Genomic DNA, 22097 nt, shown 5'->3' with positions numbered 1-22097 from the left:
ATCTATTTAGTTATGACATGAAATTTTATCTCAATTAAAGCATAGGTGTCACAACCCAAAAAATCATAAATATTTGAAAGTGTAAAATTTTATGCTGTGTAATTTTTTTTTTTACTAAAAATTTCGTAGACCATGCCAAGTTATTGAAATCTTCATTCCTGACACAACTCATATCATAATCATGGTCCAATTATCTTGGACCTCTTTCCTAAGAAACGATACAAAAAAAAAAAAAACAAGTAGTGTCCGAAAATAAGATGCAAACAATAATTAAAAACAAAACAAAATAAATAATTTTAAGGTTTACTTAACTTATATAATAAAAAAACTTAGATTATGAATGCAACACCCCCATTATTTTATCATTCCAATATTTCTAATCATATGAACAACCATGATAGAATACAAATACTTAATAAAGATATTCTTAAGTACGGTATACATATTAATTACATATAAAAGTTTTGTTATACAAATATAAATGTTCATTCAAACTTTTTACATCATTCATAATTCTCAAAATACATGTTGATCAAAATAAATACAAAAAAACTAGCATATATTCAAGCATGATCTATTCTACTATTGCAAGGATCCTAAAAATAAGATTAAATTTTTTATTTTTATTGCTATTGCAAGGATCCTAAAAATAAGATTAATTTTTTTATTTTTATTGAATAATAATAATAATATTCATATAATGGATACACATATGGATAGTCAAATCTTGCTAGATAGTTTATAAATATCTCAATTTTTTATCAAATAAGTAATGAAAAAAATATAGATATTAATAAATCTAACCTATGGATAATGGATATGGCATGGATATCAAGAAATGCAATACTCATTATCATCCTTACCTGCACATGTGGTTATGTTCATAATTTTTAAATTCCAGCTATTTTTATAAATTATAAATAAAAATATAATTTTATGTATTTCGACACGAATTTTTTTTTGAAAAACAACTACAACCATACTAACAAACAGGCCCGAAGCTATATAAATTATCATTGAGCATTCATTAAGCAATCAGAAATAAGAAAATATCAAACACTTTTAATAACATTTTTTAATATATATATATATAAATAAATAAACCAGCAACAACAACAATAAGGCACTCACACTCGTTGGTTATTCTTTCAAGTTCCTTATTTCTTGAAATGAATAACATTCCATCCATTCAATATTAAGCTACAAAGCCAAAGGAAGTTTAAACTCTAAACCTTCAAGAGTTGTAACTTGGTCAGAAAAGCAATAGCAATCCAATCCATCTCCACAGGAGACCAGCGCACATTATTGATCCCACCCACCGATCCATACCACATTTCAGGTTCCGTCTGGCCAGTAATGTTTTCTGGTCCGTTTCCAGCCTTACTGACCACATCCCATATCAAAGCCCTTGAATCATCACCTACAGAGCATATCTTTCGTCCTGTACATGGAGCCCAGGATATAGAATTTACACTTGCCCTATGCCTGCTAAGCTCCATTAAAGGAGTTGAAGGAAAGCGAATGTCCAAAATTACAACCTTGTTACTGTTCATGCCAACTGTGGCTATAAATCTCGGGTCACTTTTGTTCCACTCTAGCCTTAACAAAGAACAATCTTGCATTGGATTCTCATAAATAATTGTTGATCTCTCTTTTTTCCTTAGATCGAAAACCCTAACTGAACCATCACCTGATACTGATGCGAAAATATTGAACCAACCCCATGAAATATCATTCACTTCTTTATCATGTGCAACTAACTGAGTATATACAGTTTCCTTCTCTATCTCCCAAATAACAATGGTGGAGTCAACACTCGAAGTGACCACACGATGAACATCAAAATCAGCCCAATCAAATGATGTTATGGCAGAGTTGAATTCACTACACTTATTGCCATTTAGGAGAGACTTCAACTCAATTCGGTCATCGTGAATTTGCCATATGCGCATGTAGTCCCCGGAGGTGATGATGACATCAGGATTTGCAACATCCTCGGAGGGGAAGAACATCAGGTTTGTGGGTGAATAAGGGTGATCGAATATTAGGCGGCTATCGGTGGTGAAATCAGAAGTGTCGCTGTTGAATTGAACAATTTCCACCTTGTTGCTATAGTCTTCAAGGAAACTTCCTATGGCGAGACGTGATTTTTTGTCACGGCGGGCAGACCAGGCTAGTGAATATATAGGCCATTGAGGTACATAAGTGCAGATGACTGGTGCTTTCTGTGACGAGCTTTCCATGGTTGCTTTGATCGATTATTGACAGGTGCACACAAGAATGCTCTCCGGTCCTTTATCTCTGCATGATATTAGAATAAATAAATAGGAAAATCAGGTTCTAAATTTTAAAAAACCATGAATTTATTTTCCAACTTATTTCCGTTGAAATCACTTTAAAAATCTTAATAAACCATTTATAACTTCAAAAAGTATATAATCTTTTTCGAAAATGAAAATTAAACGAAATTTAAAAATAGTTTAAGGATGTCAATCTATTTTTTTATTAAAAATATAAACAACCTTTATTGAGTTTATATATTAAAGATGAATCTATAAATACTAAAATTAAAGCTAGTGGTATTCAAAATCTAATCATTTAAGAGTTTTCTCTCTCCTCAAAACTTTCAACAACTTTCTTTATCCTCTCTTATGATTTATAAACTAAAATGGAAAATAAATAAAGTTTAGAACCTAAAAAAACCTACAACAAGAGGGATGAATCATAAAAAAATTTAAACATGATGGCTAAATTACAGTTTTTTGTATCTTTTTTGGCAAAGGGCCCTATTTCCTTTTTAATATCAATTTTAATCCTTTATTTTTTTTTCATTTGTTTGTTTAAAATATGTTAAAACTCAATCTTGTAAAATTAGGTATTAATTTAATGCTGAAATATTTAACAACATGGAAGGAAAATAAAATAAAAATAAATTGAAAAATATATAAGTACATGAAACAATGAAAAAAAATAGAACTTAAAAAGACTGAATTGGAAAAAGAACTTAATTTGATGAAATAGACAACAAAAGAATTTCGAGGGACATGTATTGAAAAACAAATAATTATGAACAATGAAGTAAATAGGAAAATATGAGAAGGTGAATAGAAGATGCACAGTTAAAAGCCTAGCTATCTTAGTATATAGTTAACTAGTCATTTGACTCGTATGGTGTTGTGGGTTAGATTTTTTTTTAATAAAACAACATTTTCTTTGTGTTTTTTAACATAAAAAGTCTCAATCGAAATCATAAAGTTCATGTATATGTTTAATTAAAACCAAGAACTATTTATACGATAAAAAAATTATGAAAATCAATTTTTAACTACTCAGAGTTAACTAATCAAACTTGTGATCTAGGTCATGGACTTAATTTGACTAAACAATTTTTTTCAATAAATTTTTTATATCAAATAAACATCTATAAAATTAAGAGCCAACCAAATACCAAGGCAACATAATAAAAATATCAAGCCTAAATAAATTACATTGCTCAATTAATAATCATCAAAATATTAAAAGATAAATTAAAAAAAAATAAGAAAAATTAATTGAAAGATAAAATTAAAAAAATTAAGCAAAATATTATGTTGTGGGTCAAATCATTTTTTTAGCATAAAAAATGTCTAGGTGTTACTAATGTGTTTTCTAGTAGAAAACAATTTAAACTGTATAGAGGTTGACCCGATTAACTTGACAAATCCAAATAAAACCCTAACAACCATTAAAATCATAGTTCCACCAAAACAATTCAAGACAACATCTTTTAAAAATAAGTATTGAAATGAAAACATATTGGATCGACTCGGGTTAACCAGTCAAATCTGCAACCCAGATCATGAGATTGAGATAAACTTATAAGAAACTAATCAACAATAAATGTGAAACTCAATTCTCAATTAAACTAATATTGAAGGATGAAATTAAAAAAAAAAGATCAAAAAACAAACATGAAAACATATTGGATCGACTCGGGTTAACCAGTCAAATCTGCAACCCAGATCATGAGATTGAGATAAACTTATAAGAAACTAATCAACAATAAATGTGAAACTCAATTCTCAATTAAACTATTGAAGGATGAAATTAAAAAAAAAAAAAGATCAAAAAACAAACGACTCGAGTTAATCTGTTAAAGTTGTAACTTGGATCATGTGACTAAGATAAATTCATAGATAAAAAATCAAAATAAATTATAAAGCTCAATTCTTAATCAATCTAATTTAAAAGATAAAATTGAAAAAAAAAATCAATTAAAAAATATTAAAAAAAAGACGCAAGTCAACCTAGATTAACTGACCAAACCTGTGATCCAAATAAAATTGTGATAACCTTATAGAAAAAAATAAAAATAAAAACATAAAGCCTAATTTCAAATTAACCAAATATTAAAGGATGAAATTAAGAAAAAAAATCAACTTAATAAAAGATAAAAAAAAACTCAAAAAAATAATGATGAAATTAAAAAAAATTAAAAAAATGACTCGAGTTATCCTAGGTTAACTCGTCAAATTTGTGACCCAAATAATGAGTTCGCGATAACTTTATAGAAAGCAAAAAAAAAAAAAATGAAGCCTAATCCTAAATTAACCAAATGTTGAGGGATGAAAATGAGAAAAAGAATCAACTAAAAAATAACATAAAAAACTCGAGTTAACTCTCCAAATCCACGATCCAAGTCATGAGACCGATATAATCAAACTCAATATTGATGGATAAAATTGAAAAGAAAAAAAAGTTAAATCTTAACAAAAAAAACAAAGCACTTTCAAGTGAACAATGCTTTGTGAGAAAGGGAACATTGAATTCCCCTTCTCAATTAATTTATGTTAGATCGTTGATCCACATTATATCACAGGTCAAATTAATTTTTTTCTTAACATGTAAAAAAAAATTCAAGTATTACTAAAAATTTTCTAGTAAAATAATAAAACTAAATTGTGTGAAGGTTGACACGATGTAATTTGATCGACTTGATGGGTGTAAAGGCAACTCGAACGACCAGTAAAAACATAGTTTGATTGATAAAAATTCATGGCAATATTTTTTTTCAAAAATGATATTGAAATTAAAAAATATTGGATCGATTCGAACCAACTTATGTTAACATGTCAAATCCATGACTTGGATCATGAAACCATGATAACCCTATATAAAGCAAATCAAAATAAATTATGAAACTCAATATTAAAGAATGAAATTGAAAAAAAAAATTAAAAAATAACAAAAATACTTAACCTGAGTTAACCAGTCAAACTTGTGACCTAGGTCATAAGATCAGGATAATCTCATAGAAAATAAAAAAAAAATAACATGAGTCAACCTGAGATAACTTGTCAAACTCATAACCAAGGTCCTAAGATTATGATAACCCCATAGAAATAAAATCAAAACAAGATATGAAACTAAATTTTCAATAAACTCGTTATTGAAAGTTAAAATTGAAAAAAAAATCAATCTAAAAACAGGACATAATAAAATAACTTAAATCTACTCGGGTTAACCAACAAAACTCATGACATAAGTTATAAGACAGAGATAACCTCATAAAAAGCAAACCAAAATAAATTATGATGCCTAACTCATAATTAAATTATGACATCTAATTCATAATCAACTCATTGTTAAATGACAAAATTAAAAAAATACCCAAAAAAGAAAAAACAAACCTTAAGTAGTATGGGTTAACTCTCCAAACCCACGATCTGAGTCATGAAACCGAGATAACCTTATGGAAAGTCAACAAAAATAAATCATGAAATCTAATTTCTAATCAACCCAATCTTTAAGGATAAAATTAAAAAAATATATATATCAATTAAAAAAAGATTAAAAAAATTCGAACTAACCCATTAAATCCATGACACAAGTTGTGAGACTGAGCTTACCATAAAGAGTGAAATTAATAGTGTTTTATATGATGGTACAAAGTAAAAGCACAACCTCTTTAAATGTATACTATAACTTTTACACATATAGTTGTCAAATACTTAGAGAAGTAAACTAACTAGGTATATAAGCTTTAGTTTTTGTTAGGGGGACTAGAAATACCGTATACAGTTTCTTTTCCCCAGGTTTTTGAAATATAAAAGAATTAGTATCCAAGAGCATGAACACACGTGCTAATGAGTTTCTTGTTTTAGTTATAAAGTAAAGGCTGAAGCTTATGATTTTTAAAGAAAGTGGGGAAATTTTAAGTTGTAAAAAAGAGGTTCAAACTTAAAATATCTTTTAAAAGAGGAGAGAAAAAAAAGCAATCATAGGAGTTAAACTATTTTATAAAATATATAAAAAAATTAAACTTATCAAAAATCCAAAAATTCCAAATTTTAAAGGCCAACATAAAAGTTGATGATAATACTCAACTGTAACAAATCAAATTCTCAATCGTTTGATTTTTTCCAACATGGCTGGATTTTTCTCAAGCCTAGTTTGCTAGCTTAAATAGTTGGAATTTCAACCTGAGATTGACACTAACCTTAGCCTGCCCGATCTTGTTTTAGCACAACCTTCTATACAGTTTTTTTAGGTTTTTAGAAGTAATGCACTTAAATTTTCATACATATAATTTTTTTCTACATATAATTTTTTTTATGCAGGGTAGATACTTTTTTTTGTACTATTGACACCATTTATGCAGAGTAAATACCTTTAGCCACCATAATTAGCTAAAGGTAGCATACCAATTTCTCTACCAATAATATGTCTCTTTCTCCATGAAGAAATTTTAATGATTGGATATATAAATACACTTTATCACCAGGAAAAATCCAAATTTGATCCTTAGTTAGAGCTCAACTTAGCCTTAAAAGCCTCGCAACATACATTCACATTCTAGACCATAAAAGCTAGTTATAAAAGCCAATCATGTCATTATAGGTGATAAAAAGGAGCCATATCATTTTAAGCCTAGGCCATAGACTCTTTCTCTTCATAAAATCATTTCTCTTGTATTTATTTTTATACATGCTACATTCCTCTTACATTTATTGACTTAAGCATCCAAGGGCTTAATGTTTCAACAAGAGACTTGTTTTGTAGGAAAGCTCGTAGATATAGTCAAACCTCATCACACCAATTTATTAGTACTTAAAAGTGCATTTTTATCAAGGTTTTATATCATCATTTTGCACTTGAAGTATCAATAACTCCTTAACTAAAACATGTTTTATAATAATGTATCTAATAATATAACATACCTATAATTTATGGTAAATGTCTATTTTTAATGCAGGTCTATCACATAAATGAAAGGATTGATTGATGACTTGAAGAACTTAAATTGCAAGGATAAAGAGATGGCCAAACTTAGAAAAGAGATGTCGGTGCAATCCAAACCGGAACACTGTTCGGTAATTGGGTCATATCTAGAGCTATATATCTCAGATTTAGGTCCAATTTATATGGATGGAAAGGTAAGACATAGGCCTACAACTTTCATATGGAGCCCAAGATCTAAAAAGGCCATTATCAAGTCCAAATTGGATCAAGATCATGCTCTTACTTTCTCTCTTTGTATTTTTTGTAATGTTTATGCTTTGATTTTCTTAATATCAAGTTTATGTCTTTAAATTCCTTTGCTTTGCTTTAACTCTTATCTTATTTATATTCTTATTTTGTTTATCGATTTTGCTTTCTTTCATTATGTCTAGCTAAGTTAATTATGTCAAGGTGAAAAGGTTACACTAATGGTGTAAGAATAAGTATAGTGTAAACTTAATATGGACGTTAATGTTTGATACTAACATGTTTTGTATTTGTTATCTTGTTCACTCTTTAATACTTTGCTTGTTAAATGACTAATCTTGATTTATGTTATATAACACTTGGTACAACAAATGCTTGGCACTTTCATAGCCCATAATGTATGGTATAACCGACACCTGAGCTATGAAAGGAACTATTGTTGTTGTTATCATTACTATTATTGTTGTTTATAATTGTTGTCTATAATTTGTACAATTAACCTCTCTGTGGTTCGACCCCGGTTTTGCCGGGTTATTTATTACTTCGACACTCCTGCACTTGGAAGAAGATATCAATTTTTTCGTCGTGTCACCAATAAGAGACTTGTTTTATAGAAAATCTAATTTCTTTATTAAACTTTTCAAAACTTTATCAATGGCTTTGTTTATAGAAAAACCTAAACAAAATCTAGCTTATTCCTTTTCATTCCTTACAAAAGAATGATGCTACGAAAAAAAAAATCTCTTTATAACCTTTTGTAAATTTACTAGGATGTGGTGTCACAACCTTAAACCTTGCTCCATCCCTAGCCTTCATAATCTCTCATCTCTTATTTTAGTATTATTGTTCCATCTAAAAAATGCATGATTGATCTTTTTTCCATCTCCTAACGAGAAGAGATCACTGATTCAACAAAAATTTAATTTTTATGTTAAGTTTTTTCAAGACTTCATTACTTCAGATTAAAAAAATGAAAAGCAGTGTAAAAGTTAAAATCTAATAAAAATGTTTAAAATTAACAGAACGCATTTTTTTTTAATACTACAAGACACTTACTAATAAAACATCAATGGAAAACGTATTATTATTTTAATTTATGGTTTTAGATGGAATTGTTTACATAAATTATTATTTTTAATTTCAAATTTTCATTAGATATAATTAAAAATAAAAAGAAATAACTTCACTTAAAAAATAATTAAGAGGTATCTATAAATTAGATTTCATCCAAAATTAAAAGTTCCTCCAAATATTTCCCTAGCATTTGTTTACGTATGAAAAATAATTATCAAAAGAATATATATTCCAGTGAGTATTCAAATTTTTTACCACAAATTGATTAAACTAATTTGAAAGTGTAGTTGTTGTTGCTTTTCAAAGTGTTTTTCACTCAGAAAAGTGTGCTCATAATATTTTTTTATTTTTTAAAAATTATTTTTGAGATCAGCATATCAAAATGATTTGTAAACATCAAAAAAATATTAATTCAAAGCAAAAAAAGAATTCAAATTTTTTCTGAAGCGTTTTTCAAACGCAGTCCTAAACACCCTCTAAAAAGAAAATTCTTTTGAAAATAAGGATTATATGGAATAGTCATTCAGAATTTTTTCCCCGAACTTAAAGTTTCCTTAAATATTTCTCTTTCATTACTAAAAATATTTTTCCTATTATTCTCTAATTCATCTCATTATTTTCTTCCTATTCTATTTCTCCTCCTGCTTTTGATTCTTTATATCTCATAATCAAAACCTCCATCCTCCCACATCAATAACATTCTCTTATTAAAAAAGTAGTGCTTTTCTATTTTTATGTATCTCATTATAATATTTTTATCATTATTGTGTTTAGATATTGTGGTTGATGATTTTATTGATGTTGTTATTAATTATTATATAGTTTGTAAGAATGGGTTTGATGATGATAAAAGATATAGTAGGTTTATGATTTTTTTTTAATTTTTAATTTTATGATTTCATTTGATATTTTGGATCTGTATTAATAAGATGAATTTGTGTGATTGGTTATTTTATTTTGTTTTTACAAAATATAATTTAAATAATTATAATACACATAAATTTGTATAAGTGTATGTATGTATACGTGTGTAATTTATTTTCAAATTATCAATGGGATTTGAAATGCATTTTTCAAAATAATATTTTTTATGTAAAACCATACCTTTTTTTAATATGAATATGTTAAATCATATCTTTTTAATATACTTTCACATGAATGAAACAAAGAGAAAAAAAATGCATTAATTCATTCATCTACTTCAATATATAGCAAAAATTTTCTCCCCATGACAACCTCTTAGTATAGGACACTTAAAATGAGAAAAAGTTTGCTTCACTAATAAAAATAAAAGAAAAAAAATCATTATCCCAATTTATTTAAGAGCTTCATTTTGAACACATATTTCATTAATATATTTTTGTGATTTAGCATATTGACGAACCAAGAGTTTTATAAATAATGGGCATGGCATCCTTAATCTTTTAAAAATTTTCTAAGTATAAACTTTTGATATCTTTTATCTAAAAGAATTTATTTTAGTCCATATAAATATTTTTCTATATTTTTTTCCCACTTACACCGCCTTTATATATGACCAAAACTCATTACTTTACCTAAACTGAGAAATTAACTAAAGTCTTCGTGTATTATATCACAAACATTGGAAGATATTGATGAATCAAAATTGTTTTAATATGTTTTTATATATATTTTTCAAAAAATATCAGATCAAGAAAAATATATAAATATAATTTTCCTGCATTCTTGGGCGCGTTGAGCTGTCATACTCTATCACCAAACATGCTTCTATTAAGGCATGCTGGGTTTGGTACTAGACATACTCAAAAGTTGTTCGGTCTAGCTAAAACCAAAGCCAAAAGATGTTAGGTTTAAAGTTGGTCATACCTAAATGTCACTAAGTCTTGTACTTACCAGAATCACATATCACCTGGGTCTAGCATATGTCAAACTCAAGCATTATTTGGTTATAGTGTTTGTTAGACTATTGGACGTGGTAAATGCTATCAAGCCTACTAGCTTGGTTTGACGCACTGTCAAACCAACAAAGTGGGCCTTTCATGCGTTATTCAAGAGCGTCGAGCAGTAAGGTTTTTGTTATCACACCCTAATATATTGCTAAATTCGCTACATCAATGAAACCACAAACTTTTATATAACAAAAGAAACCACAAACTTTGTTTAAAATATTTTAAAGGAAACACTAGTTTTAATTTTAAGATGCAAAGTTTTTTTTTTTGAAAAAAAAACAAATTATAACAAAGTTAATCTACAAGAAAGAGAGGGTGTTTCTCACTAAATATTTCAAAAAAAAAAAAACAAATTATAGCAAAGTGAATCTACAAGAAAGAGAGGGTGTTTCTCACTAAAGATTTCATTTCTGAAATAACATGTGCATGGTTCGTAACCTTGCAAAGCTCTTCTCGACGAAATCAAATAACACGTTAAAGAAGCTAGTAAAGGCAACTATATTACGTGTTCAACTCCCATAAACACTAAAATGAAAAATAATATAAATATAGAACTTGTTTGTTATTATCTCCCTTTTATTTATTAAATAGAGCTCAAAACAATTTTCAAACATAAACATACCTGTATCGTGATATCACAAGACTCCCAGCTGGTAGCAAGAGATAGAGAGAAACTTACAGTGACCAAAGAGATCCAAGAGCTGACCAAAGAGACCCAGGACCACCGCCGACTGGCCCCTGCAAAGGGAGGAGTGAGGAGGTTTGTGGTTTTTGGACAGATGCTAGGAAATGGGCAGCTGTTGAGACAATAAATAGCATAAAATGCAACGTATTATTCAGTACCTGTGTTTTTGGCAAAAAAACGAGTTGGTCCTTTTAATTTAAAAGGCCTAATCCATTTATAACTTGTCCTTCCGTTAATAAGTTGTTTATTTGTCACCAATTTATTTTTATTTTTTTTTTCGAAATTCTCTTCTGACTATACGTTAATGGAAAGAAACTAGGGATTGTTTGGTCATTTTCTAAAAACTAACGAAGGTATAAGGAACTAGTAATTATAAGCAGTCAAGAATAGAGGGACTGAGTAATCATATGTCTAAGAATAGAGGGACTAAATTATTATTTACTCAGATATGATTCCAATTTAGAATTTTAGATGGGAAGGTGAGGTAAAGCTAACGGTCAAGTACTTGCGTGGGAAAAGCAGATATGGGATGATCACTTTACTTCGTAGTCAGCCTTTGACTATCTACTCTTTTTCTTTGTTTTTTTTCATTTCTTTCATTTCTTTTACGTTTTGCTGCACACATAATTCCATTTTAAATTTTAATTTGTTAAAAACTAAAATAATTTATTTTTTATTTATAAAAAATTATTCTTTTATTTATTTTACATGTAAAATAACTTGTTTTTTATTCATAATCAATACATTATTAAAAAATAAAAAATTTAATTATAAAAAAATATAAAAATAACTCGAATTAACTTAAATTAATAAATCAAACTCTATAAAACTTTAAAGAAATAAATTAAAATAAATTATAAAATATAATTTTTAATTATTTAATATTAAATAATAAATTTAGAAACTCTGAGTTCAATTCATGAAATTAAAATAATTTTATTAAAAATAAATTTAAAAAATTATAAAATTTAATTTTTAATAAATTTAACACAGAAAATATAATTAAAAAAAAAGTGCAAATTCAAGAGCTCGACAGCTCACGGAATGTGCCTGTCGATAGTAAAAGAAGACTCTGTAGACGCGTAGGTGGGTGCAGATGGATTTGATGAAGAAAGCTACAGCTTCAAGTGACCTTCTTTAACTCAGCAGCAAACAAAAAAAAAAACAAAGGTACAAGAAGACAAGATCTGTTGAAATGTCAAAGCACATGCAGGCCGTTCTTGATGAGCTCAAAACACATTTGACCCCGTCAAAATTGTACCTTAGCTACTCATTATCCTTAGGAAAAAAAAAAGATCCCGAAGGCTAATGGACATATACGAAAACAACAAGAAAATGGCAGCAGCAAGGGTATTGGACACTAGAACTTTAGAAACTCCAACTCGTCGCCATCCACCCTTTTCTTCTTTGATAATCATTACTTCATCCTTCTTCTATCCATAGTTATATGGTCTTACCTGGTGCAGCTGGGATGACCGAGTCAGAGCTGAGAAAACTAGCAGAGAAAGCACAGGCCAAACTCCTCTGGGTGCTCGAGAAAGCCCCAGCTGACGCCGAGCTCTCATGCGAATTCGGCAACAATCCGAGAACTAGGCTTCCACTCCTTCAAACCCCTTCCCTCACCGAATACCCTCTTTTGTTCTTTTCTTAGAACTTGAACTCTCAGACCATGCACGATGAAGGGAATATTAACGGTTTTGTTATTAACCAGAGCCCTTTTCCCAACCCTAAATTTACCCTAAACCAAACTCTAAACTATTTGATATTAAATTAACCTCCAACCAAACTCCTAATCCTAATCTTCAATCCCTGAAATCTAAACCTCCAATCTCTAACCAAACTAACCTTAACTTTAACCAAAAATTTTAACATTATTTTTGGATAACAATAATATGTGTAATTTTTAAAAGTTGTTTTTATTTGTTAATTATAAAGATAATTGATGTTGACTATAACAAAACATAACAATATGCTTTTTTTAATTTGTAAATGTTTTATTTGAAATTGTAAATAATTTGTTTTTAATGTTCACATGTTTACTTATGTTTACTTGTAAATTAACAATTTAAAACTTTTTTTAAATAAGTATGAAAATTTATAATATATAAGATAATATTAAAATCAACCTAATAATTAATCAAAATAATATTAAAAAAAACACCTCATAACTACAAAAAAAAATCATAACATAATAAGATATTAAGCTAGCTTTATTAATAACATTATTTTTATTTGTCATTTGTTTTTGTTAAGCTGCTCATTTATATTCTAACCTTAATCTTTTATTTTATTTGTCATCTCAATTCTTTCTATTTGTCTCTAATTTATGTTCTTTTTTTTTTTGGTTTTCTTTTTCCCCTTATTTTTATTTTTTGATGTTCTTGATCTTACCTCTTGATGTGTTTCTAAATTTGGTCCCTTTTTTCCCTTGTTTTCCTTTATGTTCCTCCCTGTTTTTCTCATTCTTCATCACTTATTTTGTTTCTTTATTTCAGTCAATGATCCCCCTTCCTCTCTCCTTATTTATTTTTCCCACTCTTTTCATTTTTTCCTTGGATTTTTTTTCCTAACGTTTTTCTTTTGTTTTTTGCTCACCGTCATTTTCTATTTTATCCTTCTAACTCTCACTTAATCTTTTTTTTTTTTGTATAAATATGTGAAAAAGCTAAAATTCTTAAAAAAATATATAAAATGGCAAATCTTTTCAAAATTGAAGAATTTTCAAGAGATATGCACTTTTTTTGTGATTTTTAAATTTTTTTAGAAATATTTGAAAATACAGTTTGTCAAAATTAAGTTATAAAAATATTCTTAAAAATAACATTATAATATAGTACCAATAGTAAAATGTAAATTCAACCCCCACTTTAAATTAAAAGAAGAAGAAGATAAATATGAATAAATTAAAAAATAATTAATTTCTAATAATAAACTATTATTTATAATGAATTCTAAGGCAATAGTTAATCTTTTTTATTTTCTTCTTTATCCTAAATCACATATAAATTAAGGGACTTAAGTCTATCTTAAAATATGTAATATTATATTGGTAGCTTATTAATGTGAAACTTATAGATATAAAAATCTTTAAATCTACAGTCAAATCATCCCTTTTTTAAAAAGTTAGATTTAGGTTTGTGATTAAATTTGATATGATGATAATCTATAATGAGACATCAAAACTATAAAAATCAAACCCTCCATCAACACACATAAAAAGATGTGAACAAATAGTATGGAAAATACCACGAAACTTTGTTAATTATTTGATAAGTTATAGTAGTCGATGAAGAATTTATTTAAAAGAATTTCCTCTCACAAACATAATAAATTATTCTGAAATCAAAGTTTGTATCCATAAAACTTAAATACAAGCTAAATAACCCTACTTATAATAGATAAAAATATCTTAAACAAGCTTAATAAAATAATAAAAGAGTTCTAAATAAAAAAAAAATCTTAAATCAACTAGGAAACTAATATAATTCCCTCATAGTAGCTTTTGTAACTTATTGAAAGGCTTTTCTGATGTCCGATCTCTATCAAATTTCAACCATATAAAAAAAGGCCTTTTCAATTTTGTAGAAAAATTTCATATTGATATAATGATTAAATAAAAAATTATACTTGTTATTGTAAAATTACGTATTATAAAAAATAAAGCCTCTAAAGCAGATGGATCAGACCCCTCATATACATTAATTAAATTGACTAAAGTCTGATCATCACTTGTTAAAAAGTAATCTTCTTAAAATTCACATTGGCTCAAATACTCTAAATAAGCCTATTGAATGCATTTTTTTAGCTTTTTTCCCTTGATCATGTAATTGACCCAACTAGAACTTCTAATGGATTACATCATCCCCTCTCCTCTCAAAACGATTTTACCTCGAATCATTGCCTACATCAAATAAAGAGAGATAAAAAAAATATTAAAAGTAGCAATTGCACCATATTCATCTAGTATATTCATATTGTAGGCATTGTCTTTAATTCTTTCAAAGATTTGGAATGCATCATCTTCTTTTAGCATAAACTTAGATCTCCTCTATTTAGAAAATCTCTTTTTACGCACATATATTCAAACTCAATCACCTAGTTCAAAGATATTGCCTTGAATACATATTGTTTTTTTTTTTGTATTTCTCGTCATATACTCCCATAAGTAGCATTTATTATTTGTGTCTTTTTATTGCCATTAAGACTAACTCTTTCATCAAAAAATAATGAAATTAAATTCAAAGGATTTAAAGGATTAAAGCTATAAGAAATTACAAAGAGAGAATAATTAGTGGTAGAATGTTCACCCTTATTATATACAAATTCAACAAATAACAGACAATCTTTCTAAGTCTTCATATTCTTTTGAATGATAGTTCTTAAAAATATAGTTAAAGTCATATTAACTACTTTAGTTTGACTATATGTTTGTGGATGACAAGTAGTAAAAAATAAAAGAATTTATTACTAACTTACCCTGCAAAACCTTCTAAAAACAACCATGAAATTGAGCATTATTATTAGAAACAATGCTTTTAAGAATGACATGAAGCCAAACTATCTTCTCCAAGAATAAGTTTGTTATAATTGCATCATCAGTTTTATGAAAAAATATAAAATATACCATATTAGAAAACCTTTTTACAACTACAAAAATATAATCCCTGTCACTTTTTGACCTAGGCAAACCTAAAATACAATCCATAGATATATAAACCTAAGGTTCTTTAGGTGCTATTAAAAAAATATACAAACCATGAGATAGAACTTTAAACATAGCTTGTCTACATGTTATGCACCTATTATGAATTCATTTGAAACACTTTTTTATCTTAGGCCAATAAAAGTGATCGTGTAAAACATCTAAAATCTTAATAACCCCAAAATGTCCTATTAAATTATCTTATGAGCTTTACAAACAAGCATTTCACATATAGGACAATTAGGCACACGATATTTTTTCTTTACACAAATAACTCTTAATCTTATAAAAATTATTAAATGTCAAAATAAAGTGCTAATGTAAAACATTTAAAGTTTTAACAACCCAAAATGTTTCATTAAATTGACTTCATAAGCTTCACGAATAAGCAATTTACTCATAGAACAATTAGACACATACAATATTTTTTATTCAAGCAAATAACCATCAAAATTATAAAAAAAATTTAAATGCCAAATTCTCACTTACTTTATAAACCTGGCTAAAATCATCATCATTAGTATATAAATCTTTCATATATTTAAGTGCTAATAATTTATCACTTAAAGTTAAAAGAAGTACATTCTTTCATGATAGTGCATCAACCATTATATTTTCCTTACACTACTTGTATTTTATCATATATAGGAACAATTATATAAACTCAACTCACTTAGTATGCCAACATTTCAGTTTCCTTTGGCTCTATATATGTTTCAATAATTTATGATTTAATAGATCATTAATTTCTTACACCATGAGTAATGTTATCAAGTCTCCAATACCCTCACCAAAATGTATAGCTCATTACCATAAGTAGGATAATTCAATATTGTATCATTAAGTATAATATTCTCTTCATTAATTTTATAGGTTTCTTTTTAGGGGTTTACAATTTCAATAATTTATAGTTCATATTTTATATCATCCATATTCACCAATTATTTTAAAATACTCATAACTCGGACTTCAATATAATAACTTTTGTCATTGCAGTTGGCTTAAAATTTTGCATAATAGATCTGTCATTGTAGTCGTTTTAAATTTCACATATGAATTACATCATCGTGATCAATTTAAATTTTATATATTAATCTCGCCATTAAATTAATTGAAATTTCACTTATAAGTTCCCACCATGAAAATATATTTCTTTACATATTATTTTTTCCGCCTCGTAAGAGTATTTTCACTTAATGTCTTTATTCTACTCTATAAACATATTTTATATGATATCACTTTCCTACTTGTATATGTAATTTACATCATATTATTTTCCTGCTCCATCGATATAATTCATATAACATTACTTTCATGCCCCGTAGATATAATTTACATAATTTTTTTTACTCTATAGGTATAATTTACATAATATTATTTTCTTGCCTCGTAAGTATAATTCACATAATATTACTTTCCTACTCCATAAGATTCATATAATATTACTTTTCTACCTCGAAAGCATAATTTCTTATGATGAATAGTTTTACGCAATATATATTAATTTTCTTTGTATTTTAACATTACAAAAGTATTTAATTAATTAAACAGGCAAAGAGATAACCTTTACTTAAAGTTTTTGCTAGAAGTGCTCATGAAAAGATGAGTTCTACTTTGAATACTTCTCCTGAAATTCTTAATGATAACAAATTAATTTCTCATCTGGCAAAACACATATATATTCATTCATTTAACAACCAATTTAGTCGGACACATAAATACAAACATTACCATAAATAATTGCACAAATCTTAGCCTATTTTGGCATTTTAACATACACAACTTAATCTATTTTTCAATAATGATATAACCATATTTGACCAATCATTTACTTAAAACTTTCCGTAACATCAATACATATATACATCATTTGGCTTAATAAACAAAATACACACACTTGCATTCTTTTGGCCATGACAGCCTAACCTCACATATTTAAAATTTCAAACACAACTAATCAAAGTCAAGTTTTCAACTTTCCCTTCATTTTTACTAATATAAATTTTTAGGCATTTTTAGCAAGATTTAAGACAAATATTTTTTAACATTGTTTAAAACACCAATTTCACATATGTTCATCAAGTTTCCATAATTCTCCTTTTACTCATTTAACCACATAACCAAATACCTAAACAATTTATTTTACATGAATCATACTTGAGCTCAAATACATTTCCATTATCATTCCAAACACAAACATCTATTAAAACATCAAATTCAATATAATTTGTCAAATCTTCCACATTTTTTTCTTTAAACCAAATCACATAACTTCCATACAATTTATCAAATCTTCTACATTTCCATCATTTTATCAACACTTAACTTTTATAATATTATTGGAACATAAATTTAATATAATTTATCCAATTTTTATATTTTCCTCATTCTACACTAAACTTGTATTAATCTATCTTATCATTCATAAAAAATCTTCAATATTTTTAGCATCATTAAAGTGCCAACACAACACAATTGATTCATAATTCTATTTTTTCTAAATCTTCAATTCATACTCAGCAATAAATAATCAAATTTTCCAAAAGCATACACAAACATGGTTCACATGTCAAAATAAATTTATAATTAGGATAATGAAATTTAAGCATCCCTAACATCTTTAAAACATCAAAACTTACATAATTCCATCTAATTTAACAAAACTCTATAATTCCAACATTCCAATACATAACAAAGATAATTAGATTCTTGGCAATCCTTATTAGAATATTCAACACAAATTTCAAGCATTCTTAAGCATCATTAGAGTGTTACAAGCAATGCAATTAGTCAAATTTCCAAAACTCCAAAATCCCTACCCTTGGCTGGCCACTAATTGTCTAGATTTCCAAATTATTTTTTATTTTTTTCTTAATTAATCTCTAATAATGTCATCTCAACCATAACTAAGACAAAAATCAAACAATTTGACATTTCTAAAAACAAACACTTATAAACCCTGAATTGACAATTGGGGAATTTCTAATTTTTTTATATGATTGATTTAATTCAAATCATTATTATGCATGATCATAACTCAATAATAATAAAATCAACTCAATTAATATAAAACAACATGTTTAAATCAACTTCCTAACTTTCCATCATTCAATTATTCTTAGCTACCCTAAGTATATTTTTAATAAACCATATTAAAGCATCTAAAACCAAACTCAAACAATATTAGCATCATTTAAATATCAATTATCACACAATTTTATCGATTTTCCAACAACCCCAAAAACACTCATATAGTTGGCCATATACATAAACTAATTTCTTAAAATTGATTTCAATTTGTCCCATTTTGTTTTCAATACAATATTTTCCATACCAAAACCAATTAAGGAATCGATAATTTTTCATTTTTCTATCAATTTACAAAAAACTTAGAATTTAGGATTTGGGGATTTTCTTCTCTTCCCCTAAAAAAACAAAAAAAATGAAATAAATTAAAGGTTAGTTCCTAACCTTTGTTAGTTTTACTCAATTGAATGAGTTCGTGCCAAAGTCCTCAAGAATCTCCTCCTTTTGTTCTCAATTTCAAGCTTTCTCTTTTTAAAATCACAAGCTCCTAACATCTCTTTTTATAATTTTTTATAATTTGGTTGTTTTCTTTAGTTGGAATCACTTATATTCGTTCCCCATTTCATGTTTTTTTTAGAGAAACAAGCATAAAATTAAGAAAAGATAGATAAATTTTTAAGTTTTCTTCCCTTTCATGGTTGACTGTTATTTAAAGGAAAACGAAAGATTTTTTTTTTCCCTTTATAATTATAACAATACCACTCACTTATATCTTATAGGCATTTTTTTTTATCAAATCCCAGTCTATCAATATTTTTCGTGTGTATTTTTTTTATCAAAGTTTTATACTACCATGTCTGCCTTAAAATTTTCACCATTAGTAATAATGATGTTTCTCTAAATTTTATTATTATTCCATTATTTATTATGCTATTAAGCATAAGTTGACCTTGATCATTTATAATTTCACACATAAATTTATACTTCAATTCATTTAGTGTTTTACACCTATTTATTAAGAACTTTCACAACTAATTTCAAAAATATTCTTTTAATTTTATTATTTTTCAGTTGAGGATTACTTCATTTATCACCAGTTTAAAAATAGTATAAACATAACACAATAATTAAAACATAACATAACATATTATTATCAAACAAGCCTAAATTAAAAAGGAGAATTTGTTTCATTTTCCTTTATTCCTCCCTTATTGTAAAATATAATAATTATATAAATATGAACATACTTGTTTGGTTGTCCTAATGTTTTTTTGTTAACAACTTTTTACATTTTATTTGAAAAAGGTTTGCTATAATGTTGTCAAAAGAACTTTTATTGATATTTTTCTTCTTTTAAAGAGTAACACCATAATACCAAATACAAAAGGTAATGCAAGGTCACCTTTTGTGTAAACAAATTTCTTAGTACATGACTTTAGTTTAGAGGCGGATATAGGTCATTTCGATAAGATATAAGTTATAAGTTTAATGAAATTCAATATCCATATATATATAAAAGTTGATAAAAAAATATCTGAATGTTTAGCATAAAGACAAATATAAGGGTTTGTTTTATTTGCAATTGATATTTTTCCTTTAATATTTGAAAAATTACAATTTACAAACCAAGTCAAAGCTTATTTTAAATTTTGATTAACCGATAAAGATACTTGTATATATTGATAGCTAAAATTTGCCCTCTCTCTTTTCAATCAAAATCCTTAATTCTCTTCTTTCTTTTCAACCAAAATTCCTATTCAAAATACAAAGACAAACCCCTATGCTAAATTAATCAAGATACAACATCTTCCACCTGCCAACATAAGTTAGCTTTGGCTTAGTTTTCAAATCAAAACCCATTAACAAATAAAAAAATCATAGAAAATTAATAATTTATATGAAATTATAAAAGATAATAAGATAACAATAAATAATAGTCAAAATAATCAAATCAAATTAAATTCTAAAGGATAAAATAAATAAAAAAGGAATTTAAAATAAAATATATAGCAATCAAAAGATTGATAATCAAATTTGATATAATTTACAAATAACATGATATTTTTGAGTTTTTTGCAACTCTATAAAATATATTTATCCTAAAATAAAAAAAATATCTTTTTAGAAACCAATCTAATTTTCTTTTTAATTGAAAAATATTTTTTATTAACAAACTTTTTTAATAATAAACAAATATAAGACTATTTAGACAAAACAAATAGAGCTGAGGACATGTAAGTTATTGATGATGCTACCATTTAGTGCAGAAGAAAGGCTGATACCAATAAAGATTTTCATATGCAATAGTTTATTTAAACTTCTTTCCTCTTAAATTGTTTTTCATTATTAAGAAAAAACTAAAATTGCTCAGTGTTTTACTGTGCAAGTCCACAATGAAATGCTGAGCAGTCTTTTTCTTTTTCTTTTTTTTTTAATTTTTTTTTATTTTGTTTTATGTTTTTACTTTTTTAGTTTTTTTTAGTTTTTTTTATTTTCTATGCCTTTATGGGTTTTGTTTTGCTTTTTTCTCTGTGTATTTTTCTTTTAATGAATTTTTTTGTTTAATTTAGTTTGTTAATGTTAATTTTTTTATTTAGTTATCAAATTTTCATAACACGGATCCCGAGTTTGATGAGTTAACTTAGTTTGACGAGTTAACCTGAATGTTTTTTCTTTTTAATTAATAACATATATTAAAATTGTTTAGTGTTTTACTGTGTAGTCCACAGTAAAACACTAAGCTGTTTTTTTTTTAATTTTTTTCTGTTTTTTTTTGCTTTTTATGCCTTTGTGGGTTTTTTTGTTTTTTTCTTTGTGTTTTTTTTTCTTTTAATGATTTTTTTTTATTTTAGTTTGTTAATGTTAATTTTTTTTTAGTTATCATACTTTCATAACACGGATTTCGGGTTTGACGAGTTAACCTGGATTTGTTTTTGCTTTTTTTAAAGTTTAACGAGTTAACCCAGAATTTGTTTTTTGCTTTTTTTCTTTTTAATTATTTTTTTTTGTTTAGTTTAGTTTTTTAATATTAAATTTCTTTATATTTAACTATCAGACTTTCATGACACGTATTCCAGGCTTGACGGGTTAACCCATTAATTTTTTATTTATTTAGTTATCAAACTTTCATGACGTGAATCCCAGGTTTGACGGGTTAATCTGGTTTGAAGGGTTAACCCAATTAATTTAGATTTTTTTCTTTTTCTTCATT

General features: G+C 26.7%; 1 protein-coding gene across 2 annotated transcripts; it reads right to left on the bottom strand.

Moving 5' to 3' along the window:
- Positions 1–1121: 1121 nt before the first annotated feature.
- On the bottom strand, positions 1122–11335 carry LOC105111122 (WD repeat-containing protein LWD1-like). Of its 2 annotated transcripts, none has more exons than XM_011006394.1 (2): positions 11152–11335; positions 1122–2301 (listed from the first exon to the last, which is right to left on the bottom strand). In XM_011006394.1, exon 2 carries the CDS (start codon positions 2241–2243, stop codon positions 1227–1229), a length of 1017 nt encoding a protein of 338 aa, XP_011004696.1. In that variant the 5' UTR covers positions 2244–2301; positions 11152–11335; the 3' UTR covers positions 1122–1226. The 2 variants fall into 2 exon arrangements, with proteins under 2 accessions (XP_011004696.1, XP_011004697.1); XM_011006395.1 differs by lacking the exon at positions 11152–11335 and adding an exon at positions 5670–5790.
- Between the last annotated feature and the right edge of the window lie 10762 nt (positions 11336–22097).

This window comes from Populus euphratica, unplaced genomic scaffold, assembly GCF_000495115.2.
Source record: "Populus euphratica unplaced genomic scaffold, PopEup_1.0 scaffold275.1, whole genome shotgun sequence".
Classification (NCBI taxonomy): domain Eukaryota; kingdom Viridiplantae; phylum Streptophyta; class Magnoliopsida; order Malpighiales; family Salicaceae; genus Populus; species Populus euphratica.
Note: the sequence above shows the minus strand (reverse complement) of the source record. Positions and strands in the feature narration are given on the sequence as shown.

What these genes read in the sequence shown, in the direction of transcription:
- LOC105111122 (XM_011006394.1), bottom strand. Translation starts at nt 2,243, where the DNA reads ATGGAAAGCTCGTCACAGAAAGCACCAGTCATCTGCACTTATGTACCT.